Raw genomic sequence first — 14,743 nt, forward strand, 5'->3', positions numbered from 1 at the left:
TGCCTGGTATTTAATCTTGCCTGTACAAGGACCTGTTGGTGTGGGGCAAGTCTGGTATAAACTGTCAGGCAAATATCGTACTTGTAACTTTAGAGCCGTTTGCCTTTGCACACTTGGCGCATAAACCAAGGGAAGCGCACAAAGAGCTGTGCAGCCCCATCTCACAGTGGTGGGGGCATGCTGAAGGAATGCTCCAGATGGCAACTCTGCGGGCAAAGGGAGCACTAGCCCAGTCTCCCTATGTGTCCCTCCACTTCGGGTCTGCTCTGAGTCACTGACAACAGTGGGGGTTCTTTGTAGCTGAGTTAAAGGGCCCAGTAGTTTCAAGATATCTGAAGATCTGATTTTAGGCTTCCATTCACCCAGCCTCAAAATTGCAGCAAGGATGTGGCTCACCCATCATACTGACAATGTAGTGATTTTTGCTGTGTGCCCTGACTCCAAGGGTCAAGAGCCTGGGGATCTTGACAGTGGGCAGGCAGACACTGAGGTTAAAAGAGCAGGGTAGCTCTCAAGCATGAATCCCCGACAAAGCCAGAATGACAAGACAGTACAAATGAGCTTCAGGATTTATTTAAGACAAGAAAGCTGTCGATCTCAACAAGAGGGGAAAAGAAAAATTTTTAAAAATCTATAGGAAAATGGTCCCCAAGCCCCCACCCCTCAGTACAGCACAGGGTGCCGATCATGCCTTGCTTGTCCTTGAACAATCAGAGAGCCCAGAGACCTGGTGCTGACTCCCCAGGATGTGTGTGTGGGTCCTTTAAGTTTCAGTCTGAACTGCATTATGCAAAAGGCTCATTGACACATAACATGAATCAGAACTGACAGCCCCAGATGGCTTTCTAAGGGCGAAGGCTCACCGGCGGTGAGTTTACGAAGATTTGCAATGTGGAGTATCTGTGACCTTGGTTGGTCCTATGGTCATGGTGGGAGGGCAGTATCAATTGGTGCTGCCTTACTGAGGTTGACTGCAGGAGCCACCCTGTGGAGGCCACAACGTCGACCATCAGCTAGTGAGGTACTAAGTGACAGAAAAAGGGCAAGAATCCCTGTATAGGCTGCTCACTTCCACATGGGCTCACTTAGTGTTCAGCTTAACAAAGTTGAGGTTGAACCCAAGTTTATCCTACAGGTAAATTCAAGAGGATAGTGGAAGAGGCTTCTTATGAAAGTGCTGATTTCAGCTTTAGTGGTTTCTAAAAACTGCTGGATTTTATAAAAATGCCTTCCAGTAAATCTGTGAGTCTATCGACAGTGGGACTTTCCCCAAAGGACTGCAGGTAAACCGTCAGTGCAACGCTGGAGAGGAGCCCACACTGCAGGGGGCCAGCAACACTGCTTAGGCCAGGAAATGCTTTGCGGAAGACTGCATAGTTAGGAGCATGTTTGGAAGACGTGGTGGCACAGGTGCAGAGGTGGTGCGAGCTGGTGGCAGCTAGTGGTTCTCAAGAGTCTGTCTCATCTTTAACTTCAGTAATTCTGTCGATGGACTTAAGGATTTCAGCAACAAGGTTCAGTGTCTCTGCTCCAGACACCAGCTGCCTGAAACAGATGGATACCAGGGCCATTATTCCAGCTGTGCACAAGCAGCCAGCAACAGATAGAAAGGCAAGGGTCCCAGCCCAGAAAGTTCCTCCACTCAACCAAGGTTTGGCACACTGGACTTTGTGTGCTTGTCCTCAGGCCCCCATGCTTGTGCACTGGCCAGCAACCCTGGGTCTAGCAGCAGAGCTCAGGGAAGACGACAGGTACAGATGGCAGGCTGGAGACCAGACAGTTCAGTAGAAACTGATTCTGAGTTTTGGTCTTTGTCTAGGCCAAGGTGGTGGTGCAGTGCTCTTGATGTGGGCAGCATTCACTGAGAGTTACATTCCTAGTCATGAGGGGAACCACAAGAAGGACTGCTATGCTCTCGTGTGAAGGACGTCAGATAATAAAATACATTTCAACATGCTTGGCAGGGTGCAGCCTCACCAACAACTGACCGGTGCATAGTATGCTCACTGTGGCAGTCTTCTGGACAAGGGGGAAGCTACATCATCCCCTTTATTCAGAGCTGCAGGCTCTGTAGGGAAAAGAGCTAGATTCAAGCTGTGGTATCATCTACCCACATCTTCCAGGTGAGGAGGTTCTCTGGGACAGATTAGAAATAAAAATTGGGGGCTGTAGCTCTTCCAGAGAATCAAGGTTCAATTCCTAATACCGACATGACAGTAACTCGTTTCAGGGAATCTGACACCTTTACACAGACATGCATGCAGGCAAAACAAATGTACATGAAATAAAAATAAATTTTGGCCAGGTGGTGGTGGCGTACACCTTTAATCCAGCACTCGGTAGGCAGAGGCAGGCTAATCTCTGTGAGTTCAAGACCAGCGTGGTCTACAAAGCAAGTCCAGGACAGGCTCCAAAGCTACACAGGGAAAACCCTGTCTTGAAAGATCAAAACAAATAAATAAATAAATATTTTTTTAAAAAGAGATTTTAAAAAAATCCTGCCTGGCAGGTGGTGGCCCACGCCTTTAATCTTAGCACTTGGGAGGCAGAGGCAGGAGAATCTGAGTTTGAGGGTCAGCCTAGTCTTCAGAGTTCCAGGCCAGTCAGGGCTACACAGAGAAACCCTGGCTCGAAAAAGCAAAACAAAACAAAACAAAATCCCAAACTAGGCATGATAATGTATACCTTTAATCCTATAACTTGAGAGATAGAAGCAGGGGATCTCTGTCAATCTGAGGCCAGCCTGGTCTATACACAGTTCCAGAGCAGCCAGGGCTATATAGTGAGACTTTGTCTCAAAAAACAAGCCAGGCATGGTGGTGCACGCCTTTAATCCTGGCCTAGCACGCCAGGGCAGAGGCAGGCGGATCTCTGTGAGTTCAAAGCTAGCCTGATCTACGTAGTTCCAGAACAGTCAGAGCTACGTGGTGAGACCCTGTCTCAAAAAGAAGAGAATAACCGTGCTTGACTGCGTATAGTGTGAGCTAGAAGGCTAGCCAGACCACTCAGCACATTTCCTTTCCTGGTCTAATCAGACTGTAGAGCCAGGCTATCCAGGGACTCACTTTATGGATGCATGTGCACTGTTCATGACAACATGGAGGTTCTGTAAGGCCACATCGGTGTTCTGCTTCACCACTGCCAGGCTGGCACCCTGGCCTGACCGCAGGGCTTCATTCTCTCGCTTGAAGTTGGAGAGCTGCGTCTACAAAGAGGGTGAGGAATTAGTGTCACAAGCAACCCAGTGGCAAACTGCATCACAGCCAAGAGGCAGACTTGCACATAGTGCTGAGCCTGGCCCTGATCTACTCACAACCAGCGTTTCTTGCCCTGTAGCCCATGCTGGTCATAAACGTCTGACTATTCTTTTGCCTCAGCCTCCTGAATGCTGGGATTATAAGCAAACAGCACCATGCCTGGGGCACATTTTGTTTCTTCCCTGAACTCACATCTCTGGGACTTTACAAAGGAAGGAGCAAACAGTTAAATCCTTCTTTTCACTTACCTGGAGCAAACTTACTTCCTGTTTCAGCTTCAAGACATGATTTTCTGCTTTTACAGCTCGTTTCTGTGGACCCCCAAAATAAACACAACACACATCACTAAGGCTGTATCAGTATAGGACACTTAGAGCAACAGACAGCAGTGAGCTAGAACTTCCCTTCCTGGCCACTCTGCCCATGGATACCCATCCCTTAGGACCTGGGCTCTACCTCGGCTCACCAAACAGCATTGGGGGCCACCTACTCAAAGACACAGCCTGTTTATAGTATCAGGGAATGCTGGCCTACCACAGAACACATACTCAGCATGGTGAGAGACTCAGGGTCCAGCTGTGGACTCTGGCAACAGCAGCAAGTGCCGTCTCAGCAGCTTCTTGTCCCCTGCCCACTACCCCAGAGCAGAGCCCCCTCCGTACGGTCATCAGTTCGAGGTTCTGTTCGACTTGCTGGACCACTGACTCCAGGTCATGGAAGTCACTCTCCTCCTTGATCATCTTCGCTTCCAACTTTCGTTCAAGCGTCCTCACCCTCAGTAAAGGAAACACTGAATTGAGTTCTCCAGGCCACTGTCAAGGATGCTTCCAATAGCACTTTAGACTGATGAACTGGAGAAACCCACTAGCCCCATGGACAGAGCAGCTGCCTCAGGCAGCCACAAGGTGGCAAGACCTCCAGCCACTGCTGTTTCATACTCCCAGTGGAAGGCACAAATACCATTTCCTCAAGCTCTGCCAACCAAGGCAAAGTTCAGCTGACTTGTGTCTGGTGCTTAAAAAGACTAAAACAGAACATGAGACGTGTGTTTGCTGCTTTAAGGGATATGGAAGACAAGCAGCTAGGCACCTCATCCCTTGGAACCAAGTTCTGTGAATGGCAGAAAAGGTCTGTAAGGTGATGCCTAACTACAAGTTTACATACATGTCTGTTTGAGTTTCAGAGAAGCTCTGAACCTCACTTAGCTTTCTTCTGAGCTTAGAATTTTCATCTTTCAGCTGTAGAGAGAAAAAAAAATCCTCATTAGACACTCTTGCTACTATGGAGCATACTTCTGTTCTAGAACATTTTCTTTGGTCAGTCTGCAGGTAGAACCCGGAGCCTTATGCATTGGAGGCAGGGCTGAGTGTGGAGACACATCTCACTTGCTCATGAAGTATCTTTTTGAGGCAGCATCTCCTGTAACCAGGTTGCGTTCTAATTTGTTCCTACATGAACAAGGATGGCTGTGACCTCTCGTTCCTTCTGCCCTCACTTTCCAAGTGTTGGAAGGACAGCTGTGCACCCAGCCCCAGGACTTAAGCACCCAGGTCAATGGAACCAGCTTCCGGCCCTTAGATGACTGTGGCAACAGACTTGAATGTCTCCAGGTGACTGGTTTTAAAACCTTCCTTCACGTAGGACACTCAGCAGGATGTCCCCAGGCCAACATTTCCATTCATTTATTCTAGCTCATGCTTGCCCGACTCCACTCACCATAGTACTTCTCAGTCTGCTACACTAACAGCACAGTCAGAGCCAACCAAGGGGAGAGTGCTCCACGGAGAATTCCCATTTTCTCTCTTAGTTTTCAGGACCCAGGACCTCTCAAGTGTTGGAAAAAAATGCTACTACTGAACTATATCTCTAGGCTCCTCTCTAGGGGAAATTCTATAGCAGGATACTACATGACCAATTGTCTTGTCTCTGGCATTAAGCCCAGGCTGCCCAAGAAGCGGAGGACCACAGCTCTTCCTCTAGAACACTGTCCAGCTATGTCTGGGGCCGCCCAGCCCTCACTCACCGCTTCATAGCTTATCTGCAGCGTCCGCAGGTGTCTGTCTCCCAGCGACTCTCCGAGAGCTGTAAAGTCTGCATTAGGACTCCCGGCTGGAGACGTTGGCGAGATCCTTGAGTCGGTGTCACTCAGTGTCCATGGGGGCAAAGAGTCAGGACCTGCCAGCTCTGATGCGTTGGAAAAAAAGGACAGGTAGGTGCCACAGGGCGAGGAATTCTCTGTGACCCTAGAGGAATGAGTCTGCTCCACGGCGGACGGCAAGTAGGTGCCATTCCATCCATCTTCTTCCTCATCCTCCTCCAGGTTGCTGGCTCTCGTTGGGTCTTGAAAAAACGGCTGCTGATATTCCAGGCCATACCCCACGGGCTGGGAGGCAGGGGAGCTGTGGTCTAGTCCCAAGGGGTGCCTCGAGGCTTCCTAAAAACAGTGGAGACCAACACTGAGACCTGCGAGCCAATGCTTGGCCTTCTTTCTGCTCAGCTTGCACAAAGAAGGCCTAGTTCATCTACCAAAGGGGCCAAGCAGCTGCTCCCCCCGCTTCTCCATCAGCTGTCCTGCTTTGTTCCCCACACTCAAACGTCTGTCTCCAAAGCTGTGCGTTAGAAGAGACGCTGTCTAAGGCAGCCACCGACAGCTTCCCAAATGTACCTTCGGGTAAACTCGACTGTTGGTCGTGTCTTCTTTTGACAGGCTGAGGTTCTTGGTTTTCAGAAACTCTTTAAAGGAAAACGGATTGGCTTCTTCAAGGTCTTCAAGTTTGTCACCTGAAATGATGGACACCACAATGACTGTTAAAGGATCCAACCACATCTTATGTTACCATCGTATTTCAACTGGGACTCAAAGAATGCCACAGAACAAAAAAGAGGCCCAAAGCGAGTGGAGAACTTGGGTCTCCCCCAGATAGCCCTTGTTACCTTAAAAAAAATGCTGTGCCAAAGACCAAATCCAGGGTCCCGCACACATTCAGGCAACTGGCCTAACACTGAAGCTGCCCAGGGAATCTTCCAGACGGTTAAGGCTGCCTTCACTCCACACGCTCAGTTTGGGCTAAAGGGTACTTCTGTAGGAGGGTCACAGCTCCGGTGATGCCACAGTGCCCAGAACTGCTCCATGTCATCCCTTCTTCTGACCTTTTCTCCGGATTACCTAGTTGACCAGCCTCTACCTCCTTCCACACCTACCACACTCCAGTTACTTATTTGGGTCTGTCTCTTCCAGGTGCCAGCCCCTGTAAGGTGGGCTCCTGTGACTTGTGTCCCTTTGATGATACTCTCCACCTCCCAGGCACCTCTTGACATCTTAGGTCATTTTGCCCTCACACCCAGTCTCCTATCCTTCGGTTTCTATCTTCACTGCTCTTTTGGGCTCCAGGCACATCCACTAAACCCTGTCATTCTGACTGTTCACGGCCAGAGCACTGCCTGGCATCGTGTCTGAGGAAGAGGACAAGAAGAATCACTGAGCTACTCTACCTCCAAAGCGCGTCTCATGGGCTCCCGTCGGACTTTGCTTAGTACATTTCCCCTTTCCATAGCCAAAATCTGCAAAGAGACATTGTCAGCTCACCGTAATCACAGCAAGCCTTATGACTGCAGCATTTGTCCAGGGAGGTGAAGACCGCAGACCGCCTGATTCCCACTGACTGGTCTGGGAATAGGAGGATGTCTCCTAAAGCGGGGCGCAGTACACTACACACTCCTGCGCGCTCACTAGGTCCAGCCCCTGGCCTCTCCCAGTCCGGTGGGCTGAAGTGGTCTCCGAACTCCACCGGACACTGACCTTCCTGCCTTGGGGCGGGCTATGGGGAGGGCTCCCCGCGCTGCCCGGCTCCGCACTGCGGTCGGCGCCCCGACTCTCACCTGTGTCTCCTACCGGAGCCAGCACCGGGCTGGGCACATAGCACATAAACGTCGGCCGAAAGCCGAAGAGGTGGGGGTGCAGGTCCCCGCCATGGGGGCGCTCACAGCCTAGCTGGGGGAGACAAGACCGGCGCTCATAGAACGCAGGAGCTGTAAGCGACAACGAGAGCGGCTTCACCGCGGGCCGCCTCCGCCCGCGCCCCCCGGCCCAGCCCCAGTCGCGCGCCGCTCACCGTCAGGAACCACGAGGCTCCGCGTCCTCGATAGTGGGGGCGCGCCCGGCCGCCGCGCGTAGCCCGACATCGCCGCGCCCTAACCCGGCCGCGACCCCATGGCCCACCGCGCCGCTGCCAGCTTATGCCCGACCCGGCACAGCCGGCCGGAAGCCAGCGCCGAACGCCGCGGGGCGGGGCAGGAAGCGGAAGTGACCGCAGAAGCGCAGCGGCGCGATGGCGACGGCTGTATGGGCGGCTGCGCGGCTGCTTCGGGGCTCTGCGGCTCGGTGCGCGCGGCCCAGGTAAGCTGAGGCGTGACCCGGCGCGAAGAAGTGGGAACTCGGGGGGTCAGGCACCCTAGAGAACTGAAAAGGAGTACGGGCCCTGGAGCAGAGCTCTGAGCGTTGGGCCTGAAGAATGAGCCCGGGGCTGGAAGCTGTTTGGAGGGGTTGGTAGTCTGCCGGCTGGGGTCTTCCAGACCCCAAGACAGAGCTCTGAAGGGCAGGGCTCGCCCTGGCCCTTATATGTGGCAAATGGTTTCTCACACAGCCTGTTGTCCAGAATGGGCAATGAAGACTCAAAGATCTGGGGCTGGAGAGGCGGCTCAGCAGCTAATCATTGATTGCTTCCTTCGGGTTTGGTTCCCGGCACCCACATGGTGGCTAACGGCATTCATATTGCCACTTCAGGGGACACAGCGCTCGCTTCTGACCTCCTTGGACACCAGGCATGCACGTGATGCACATACATACGTGCAGGCAAGCACTCAAACACATAAAATAAGAATAAATAATTATTTTTCTGTTAAAAAGGATCCAAAGTCTTGAACCAGCGTGCCTGAGATCCTATGGCAGAACCTGGATCTCTATCGCTTTACACATTTTGTTGAGGCCCATGGAATAAATTCCACCGAAGACTTCGCATGTACACACATGTGGTGCACATGAGTGGTCACCACTAGTGCATGTAACTGGCTGCTTGCTCTGTTGTAGGTTTGGACCTCCTGTACACAGACAGTTCAGCAGTGGCGCCCCATACCCCAACATCCCCCTCTCTTCTCCCTTACCTGGAGTGCCCAAGCCTGTCTTTGCTACAGTTGATGGACAGGAAAAGTTTGAAACCAAAATTACCACGCTGGACAATGGGCTTCGTGTGGCATCTCAAAATAAGTTTGGACAATTCTGTACCGTAGGAAGTAAGTTCTGTTGGCCTGTTCAAGGTGGGCTCTCAGTTTGACAGCTGCAATTAGCATGTCCATCCTGGACTACTCACAGGGGAATCTTGTTAATTTTGAAAGCTTATCCAAGATGTGAATGATGGCATGTTTGGAGGTGGTGTGTAGGGTATTCCTCTCCCCCCCATTTTACTTTTCTGTAATTTTAGAAGTTTCTATCATGTATAGATATACATTAACGTGTGTGTGTGTGTGTGTGTGTGTGTAAGAAAGACCATCACCTAGGATAGCAGATGTGTTCATTGCCCCCATGTAGTAATGACTGGCCAAGTTACAACCATGGTTTTGAAAGCTTTCTGTTGATTAAATATGTTTTGATTATCTGACATAACCCTTCAATTTTCTTCTTATTACCAGTTCTTATTAATTCAGGATCACGGTATGAAGCGAAGTATCTTAGTGGAATTGCCCATTTTTTGGAAAAATTGGCATTTTCGGTCAGTTTCTAATTTGTAATTTTTATGACTTTTAATTTTTTTCTCTATTTAGAACTTATATTAGTTAATGGTTCTATTGATGCTAAATCGTTAGAGACATATATATAATTTTGTGTGTTTGAAAGCAAAAGTAAACTTTCCTTAGTATTTCCTGGGTTTTGGATTGCTTACTTAAGCTTTTCTTATTTTTATAGTCTACTGCTCGATTTGACAGCAAAGATGAAATTCTGCTTACCCTGGAAAAACATGGCGGTATCTGTGACTGCCAGACCTCAAGGTATTGTGTGTCCATGTGGAGCTGTTCTCTTCATCCTTGGCCATATTCTGGGAGCCCCTTGAATCAGAGAGGCTGCAGAGATTAGCAGCCGGCCTGATGGAGTGCGGGGGACAGAGAGCATAGCGTGCTTGTTTCTTCCTTCCCTGCCATCCTGGGAACTTGTCCAGGCCTTGACCTGTGAGGGATGCTAAACTAGACAAGCAGGCCTCTGACAGCTGTCTGAAGGTAGTCTAGCTCTTCCAGCTTGTTATTTAGCTGGAGAGACTTCGTCTATGGAGAGAGGGGAGTCAACTCTATCTGGTCTGTTGTATCTTTGAAAAGCCTCACTGTAGGCATTGGTGGCTCCTCTGATCTAAACCTAGCACCTTCCATTGTGGCTTATTTCCTTCCAGAGACACCACCATGTATGCTGTGTCTGCAGACAGCAAAGGCTTGGACACTGTGGTGGGCCTGTTGGCTGACGTAGTTCTGCACCCCTGCCTGACAGGTGTGGCTTTGTGACTGGGTGGTTAGAGGGGGCATCTCTCTAAAAACACTAAAGGGTTTGCTGAAATTCTGTTTCAGAATGCCTTTCATCCTGTATGTAAACACCTAATGTCATCCATGCCTACACAAGTTTCCCTGGCATGGTCTCCATTGTTCCCTGGCCTTGCGAATGGTTGGACCTAGAGATTCCTGTTAGGATCCCAGAGGGAACAGCTGCTGGTCCGTAGCAGCTACCCTTTGCTGAGTTTCACAGCAGCTTGGCCTCATGTCATGGAGCCTGACTCAGTTAGTGTCTGTTTCCTAAGTGCCATCACATCCACCTTGTGTCATCCCAGGTGTGTGTTTTGGAACAGACAGCAGGTGAGGCAGCTGAGCTTGGAGCAAGTCCAAGGGACTTCAGAACAAGACAAGAGACCGGGGTCTCTACTATTCATCTGCATGCTCCTAAACGCTCCCTTTTAACGCAGGTGCTCTGAGGCTTCCCCTAAGAACTGATTATAGCACCTACCAGGCTCAGCTGCTCAGGCTTAGTGCTGCCTTCTGCCTTGTTGGTTCAGACCAAACCTTTGTTTGGATTATTGCAGATGAAGAAATTGAGATGACGAGGATGGCTGTCCAGTTTGAACTTGAGGACCTGAACATGAGACCTGACCCAGAGCCACTGCTCACCGAGATGATTCATGAAGTAAAATAGGAGTCCGCATGTGCCTCTCCCTGCTGTTGGCCTTGCAGGTGGCGAGGCTTATAGAACAGGCTTAGCTCCTTAGTATTTTGAGACAGCTGCTATACTGTTCAGGTTTAGTGAGTGCTAAGATAGACATGTGCCACCTCTCAAAAAAGAGGGCAAACCGTAGATAATGCCCAGGTTTTTTTGTCACAGATGGGGCAGTAGACCATGTTGGGGAGTCCTGCCTCAGGGGACCTGAAGTTTTCTTTCTCACTTTTGTTTATTCTCCTTTTCCCTGCTGCAGGCTGCTTTTAGGGAGAACACAGTGGGCCTGCACCGGTTTTGCCCTGCAGAAAACATAGCGAAGATTGATCGAGAAGTGCTGCATTCCTACCTGAAGAACTATTACACCCCCGACCGCATGGTGCTTGCTGGAGTGGGAGTGGAGCATGAGCACCTAGTAGAATGTGCCAGAAAGTACCTCCTGGGAGTTCGGCCTGCCTGGGGAGCTCCTGGAGCTGTGGATGTTGACAGATCAGTGGCACAGTACACTGGGGGGATTGTCAAGGTAACTCAGCAGGAAGGCGGGCAGGGCTCGTGCCATGTATTCTCTGGATATGTGCTTTGATGGATGTGTGTGTGTATGATTCCCCTTAGTGTACTGTCCAGCACTGACAGCATGAGGACATCCCTTGTTCAAGGCCAGAGTTGACAGGGCTGAGGTCACCTGGTGTCTATTTGCTTCGTGGAAGGTTTGCTGGTCTTGCTGACACGTGTCTGCTTGGTTACAGGTGGAGAGAGACATGTCCAATGTCAGCCTTGGTCCAACCCCAATTCCTGAGCTCACACACATCATGGTGGGACTAGAGAGCTGTTCCTTCCTGGTGAGTACACGTATGATCCAGGTGCATCAGTAGGGCCATGCCACTGTGACTGACTGCTGTGACTCTACATTCCACAGGAGGAGGACTTCATCCCCTTTGCTGTGCTGAATATGATGATGGGAGGAGGGGGTTCCTTCTCTGCTGGAGGGCCTGGCAAAGGCATGTTCTCCAGGCTCTACCTCAACGTGCTCAATCGGTAGGTACCGCTGGGCTACTGCTGCTCATGCACGACTGTGCTGACACCTTCCAGCCATCCTGCCGCCGTCACCCGGACACAATATATCCCCCACAGGCACCACTGGATGTACAATGCAACCTCCTACCACCACAGCTATGAAGACACAGGCCTCCTGTGCATTCATGCCAGCGCAGACCCAAGACAGGTAAAGGCAGCACTCGTGCCTGTGCAGCTCTCAGCCCTCTGCTCTCGTCCCACTGCAGTCTACACTCCAGAGCAGTAGCACAGCTCTAGATGTGGCGGCAGGAGTAAGTCAGCAGGCCGGGCTCCAGCTCACCCTTGTCTCATGCTCCTTTACAGGTTCGAGAAATGGTGGAAATCATCACAAAGGAGTTTATCCTGATGGGCAGAACAGTGGATTTGGTGAGGCCTGGAGCATCCCTTGCACTGGGAGCCACTTAACTCACACACCTGCAGGAGCCACAGGCTGGCCATTCTACTATGGAGTCAGTCTCCTGAGCTCTATCCTAGGAACACTCTGCCCCTCTCAGTGGTTCTTATAGTCTGGCCATGAGTTAATGCAGCAGTGTACAATATGAGCAATAACGTGGGGCCTTTTCTAGACCTTTCTTTGGCTCCGTTTTATGTTGGAACCCAAGGTTTTTCTTTTGAGACAGGGTTTCTCTGTGTAATTCTGGCTGTCCTGGAACTTGCTCTGTAGACTAGGCTGGCCTCAAACTCAGAAATCCACTTGCCTCTGTCTCCAGAGTGCTGGGATTAAAGATGTGGGCAGCCATGCCTGGCTTTGGTTTTTGGTATCTTGATATCTGGAAGTTTAGCACATTTCCGGGTGTTACGGGTTTGCAGAGCACTGGTACAGTAGATGTGCTGGAGCATGTTCTTTGCCTTCCCTTTCTGCACGTTTTCTTCAGTGATCACATGCCATATACTGTCTTTTTAAGGAAAAAAGGCAGCATTATTGAAAAATTAAAATGTCCTTAAAAATCAAAAGCATGGCACGGCGAGGTAAAGCAAATACATACCTGTGACCCCAGCTCTCAGGAAGTGGAGGCAGGGGGTCCTGAGCTCAAGGCCAGCCTAAGCTAACATATAAAACAAATCAAAGTCTGGGGGTATGGCTCCGTGGTAGAGAGCTTGCTAGGTGTGCTCAAGGCCCTGGGTTCCACCCCCCAGGTGAGGGTAGACATATTCAGCTCGGTCTGTCCCCTTGTGGTCCTGATCCTTTGGCGCCACATTTGAAGTACACCTTTGGCCAGAGGCTCAGCTGTTACTCTACTGTCTCCTCAGTAACTCTAAGGGCTAGTGGCCTGGGTCCTGTGCTCCGGATTCTGAGCAGCCAGAGTCTTTGTTTCATCAATATCCTCTGGTTTCCTGTGTAGCTGAGTGTGGCTTCCCCATTGCATGCTGCTTTCCTGTGGTTCCAGAGACTGGGCATGTGTCTGTCTCGGGTGTGCTGAAGGCCTTCCCAGGACAGTTCCTCCAATACTCAGGAGGTGTACCAGACTGGAAACCAGACTGGGAACAGCATCTCCACTCTACTTGTCTTTGGGTACATGGAACCGTTTTACTGGGACATGTTCAGGTCAAGCCCTTTGCCAGCATGAACCAGCTGTAGGTGACTGGTGGTGTCTGGCCCTCAGGTGGAGCTAGAGCGGGCCAAGACGCAGCTGATGTCGATGCTCATGATGAACCTGGAGTCCAGGCCTGTGATCTTCGAGGATGTGGGGAGACAGGTGTTGGCTACACATTCAAGAAAGTTGCCCCATGAGCTATGCGCACTTATTCGTGAGTATAAACAAAAGCCTGGGTTGGGCTATTTAAGACTGCCCTGGAGCAGATAGACAGATGGGTCCACTGTCTGCCACAGCACAAGCTCTGCCTTCCCCAGATTCTGTTCTGAGCTCCATCCTGGACCAGCTAGGCTCCTCAGCCCTAGGAACTAGGTGGTGCTCGTGGTGGAGCGGTGTCCTGGGCTGGGCACTGCTCATTGCAGGCTCTGCCCTGTGGCTCTGGCAGTATGTCTCATGTCTGCGGTCTTCTGGAATTGGGTGTGAAGCTTGGTACAGAACTGTAGGTAGGGGCACCTGTCCCAAAGACACCTCAAACAATCTGCCTGGGCTTGGAGTCCTCATGGTGTGGGACAGGTGTCTGTCCTGCCCTCATGAGGGGCCTCATCTTCTCTAAAAAATGAGCTGACCTGGTTGTGGTTCTGGAGGATGGATTGCTGGGACCCCTTTGAAGGCCAGGCTGTGTGTGCATGGCTGCTGACAATGTAGCACTTGAGGATGTGGTCTGGAAAATAAAGTGGACTTAGGACAACCCATTCTGTCTAAACATGAGACTCCTCTTGGGGTGGCTATGCCCTCCCTTGTTGGATTGTTTTTTTAAATCTTACAGACTCACATCTCAGATTGACCTCAAACTCTGGGTCATTCAGCTTGGCCTGAGCATGCCTTACCCCGCCTGGCCACCTTTGTGTGTTTGAAGTAGTGTTTCTTCTGCTGCACAGGGGATTTGAGACAGGGTCTTGAAGCCTGGGCTGATGCCAGTCCTGACCCTCTTGCCCTTCCCTCCTGCGTGCTGGGATGACAGGTGCACAGCACTCAGCTAGAAAATAGTTTTAAGCCACTGTAGTTCCCCACCTAAAGGAAATTTATTCTGACTTTGCTCTGACTCACTCCTGGTCGGTCCAGCTGTAGCTGAGTTTCTGGGTCCCTCGGCAGTGACCACCTCCACCCCCAGTTGTGGAGATGGTGTAGGTCAGGGCTCCTCGGCTTGCCTTTGTGAGTGGAATGCACACATAGTCAGGGATAAAGATGGAGACTCTGCTCTTTTCTTCACTGCCTCTTGCTCTCTGTTTTAGGCAATGTGAAGCCAGAAGATATCAAGAGAGTTGCTTCCAAGATGCTCCGTGGGAAGCCTGCTGTGGCTGCCCTGGGTGATTTGACTGACCTACCCACCTATGAGCACATCCAGGCAGCGCTGTCCAGCAGAGATGGGCGCCTGCCCAGGACATACCGACTCTTCCGGTAGAGTCCCTGCAGGGCCCTTGAGGGCAGGCTGCAGAGTGCTTCTGTGCATGTTATTGTTGGTGTGGACACTGTATAAGGATGGCTGGCTCTGTGAGCACTGCCAACAGTGAGACTTGGAAAGCCTGAATGAAAGTTACTGTCGCCACTGCACCTGTGTCTCTAGCACAAGTGGCTTC

At 50.9% G+C, this 14,743-nt stretch overlaps 2 protein-coding genes across 6 annotated transcripts; one reads left to right on the forward strand and one right to left on the reverse strand.

Moving 5' to 3' along the window:
• Positions 1-557: 557 nt before the first annotated feature.
• On the reverse strand, positions 558-7,532 carry Entr1 (endosome associated trafficking regulator 1). 3 transcript variants are annotated; one of them, XM_041675220.1, is made up of 10 exons: positions 7,370-7,532; positions 7,137-7,286; positions 6,750-6,818; positions 5,923-6,038; positions 5,281-5,691; positions 4,422-4,495; positions 3,920-4,031; positions 3,506-3,568; positions 3,066-3,205; positions 558-1,545 (listed from the first exon to the last, which is right to left on the reverse strand). In XM_041675220.1, exons 1-10 carry the CDS (start codon positions 7,437-7,439, stop codon positions 1,449-1,451), a joined length of 1,302 nt encoding a protein of 433 aa, XP_041531154.1. In that variant the 5' UTR covers positions 7,440-7,532; the 3' UTR covers positions 558-1,448. The 3 variants fall into 3 exon arrangements, with proteins under 3 accessions (XP_041531154.1, XP_041531152.1, XP_041531153.1); XM_041675218.1 differs by lacking the exon at positions 7,137-7,286; XM_041675219.1 differs by lacking the exons at positions 6,750-6,818; positions 7,137-7,286.
• A 39-nt stretch (positions 7,533-7,571) lies between these two features.
• On the forward strand, positions 7,572-14,717 carry Pmpca (peptidase, mitochondrial processing subunit alpha). Of its 3 annotated transcripts, XM_041674404.1 has the most exons (14): positions 7,589-7,653; positions 7,901-8,109; positions 8,344-8,546; positions 8,943-9,022; positions 9,217-9,299; positions 9,692-9,786; positions 10,370-10,470; positions 10,757-11,020; positions 11,244-11,336; positions 11,414-11,532; positions 11,629-11,719; positions 11,875-11,937; positions 13,176-13,320; positions 14,399-14,717. In XM_041674404.1, exons 2-14 carry the CDS (start codon positions 8,081-8,083, stop codon positions 14,566-14,568), a joined length of 1,536 nt encoding a protein of 511 aa, XP_041530338.1. In that variant the 5' UTR covers positions 7,589-7,653; positions 7,901-8,080; the 3' UTR covers positions 14,569-14,717. The 3 variants fall into 3 exon arrangements, with proteins under 3 accessions (XP_041530337.1, XP_041530338.1, XP_041530339.1); XM_041674403.1 differs by lacking the exon at positions 7,901-8,109 and having other exon boundaries at positions 7,572-7,653; XM_041674405.1 differs by lacking the exons at positions 7,589-7,653; positions 7,901-8,109; positions 8,344-8,546 and having other exon boundaries at positions 8,967-9,022; positions 9,694-9,786.
• The last annotated feature ends 26 nt before the right edge of the window (positions 14,718-14,743 follow it).

Source organism: Microtus oregoni, unplaced genomic scaffold (genome assembly GCF_018167655.1).
Source record: "Microtus oregoni isolate MIOR12 unplaced genomic scaffold, Mior012 000025F_ref0000491, whole genome shotgun sequence".
Classification (NCBI taxonomy): Eukaryota; Metazoa; Chordata; class Mammalia; order Rodentia; family Cricetidae; genus Microtus; species Microtus oregoni.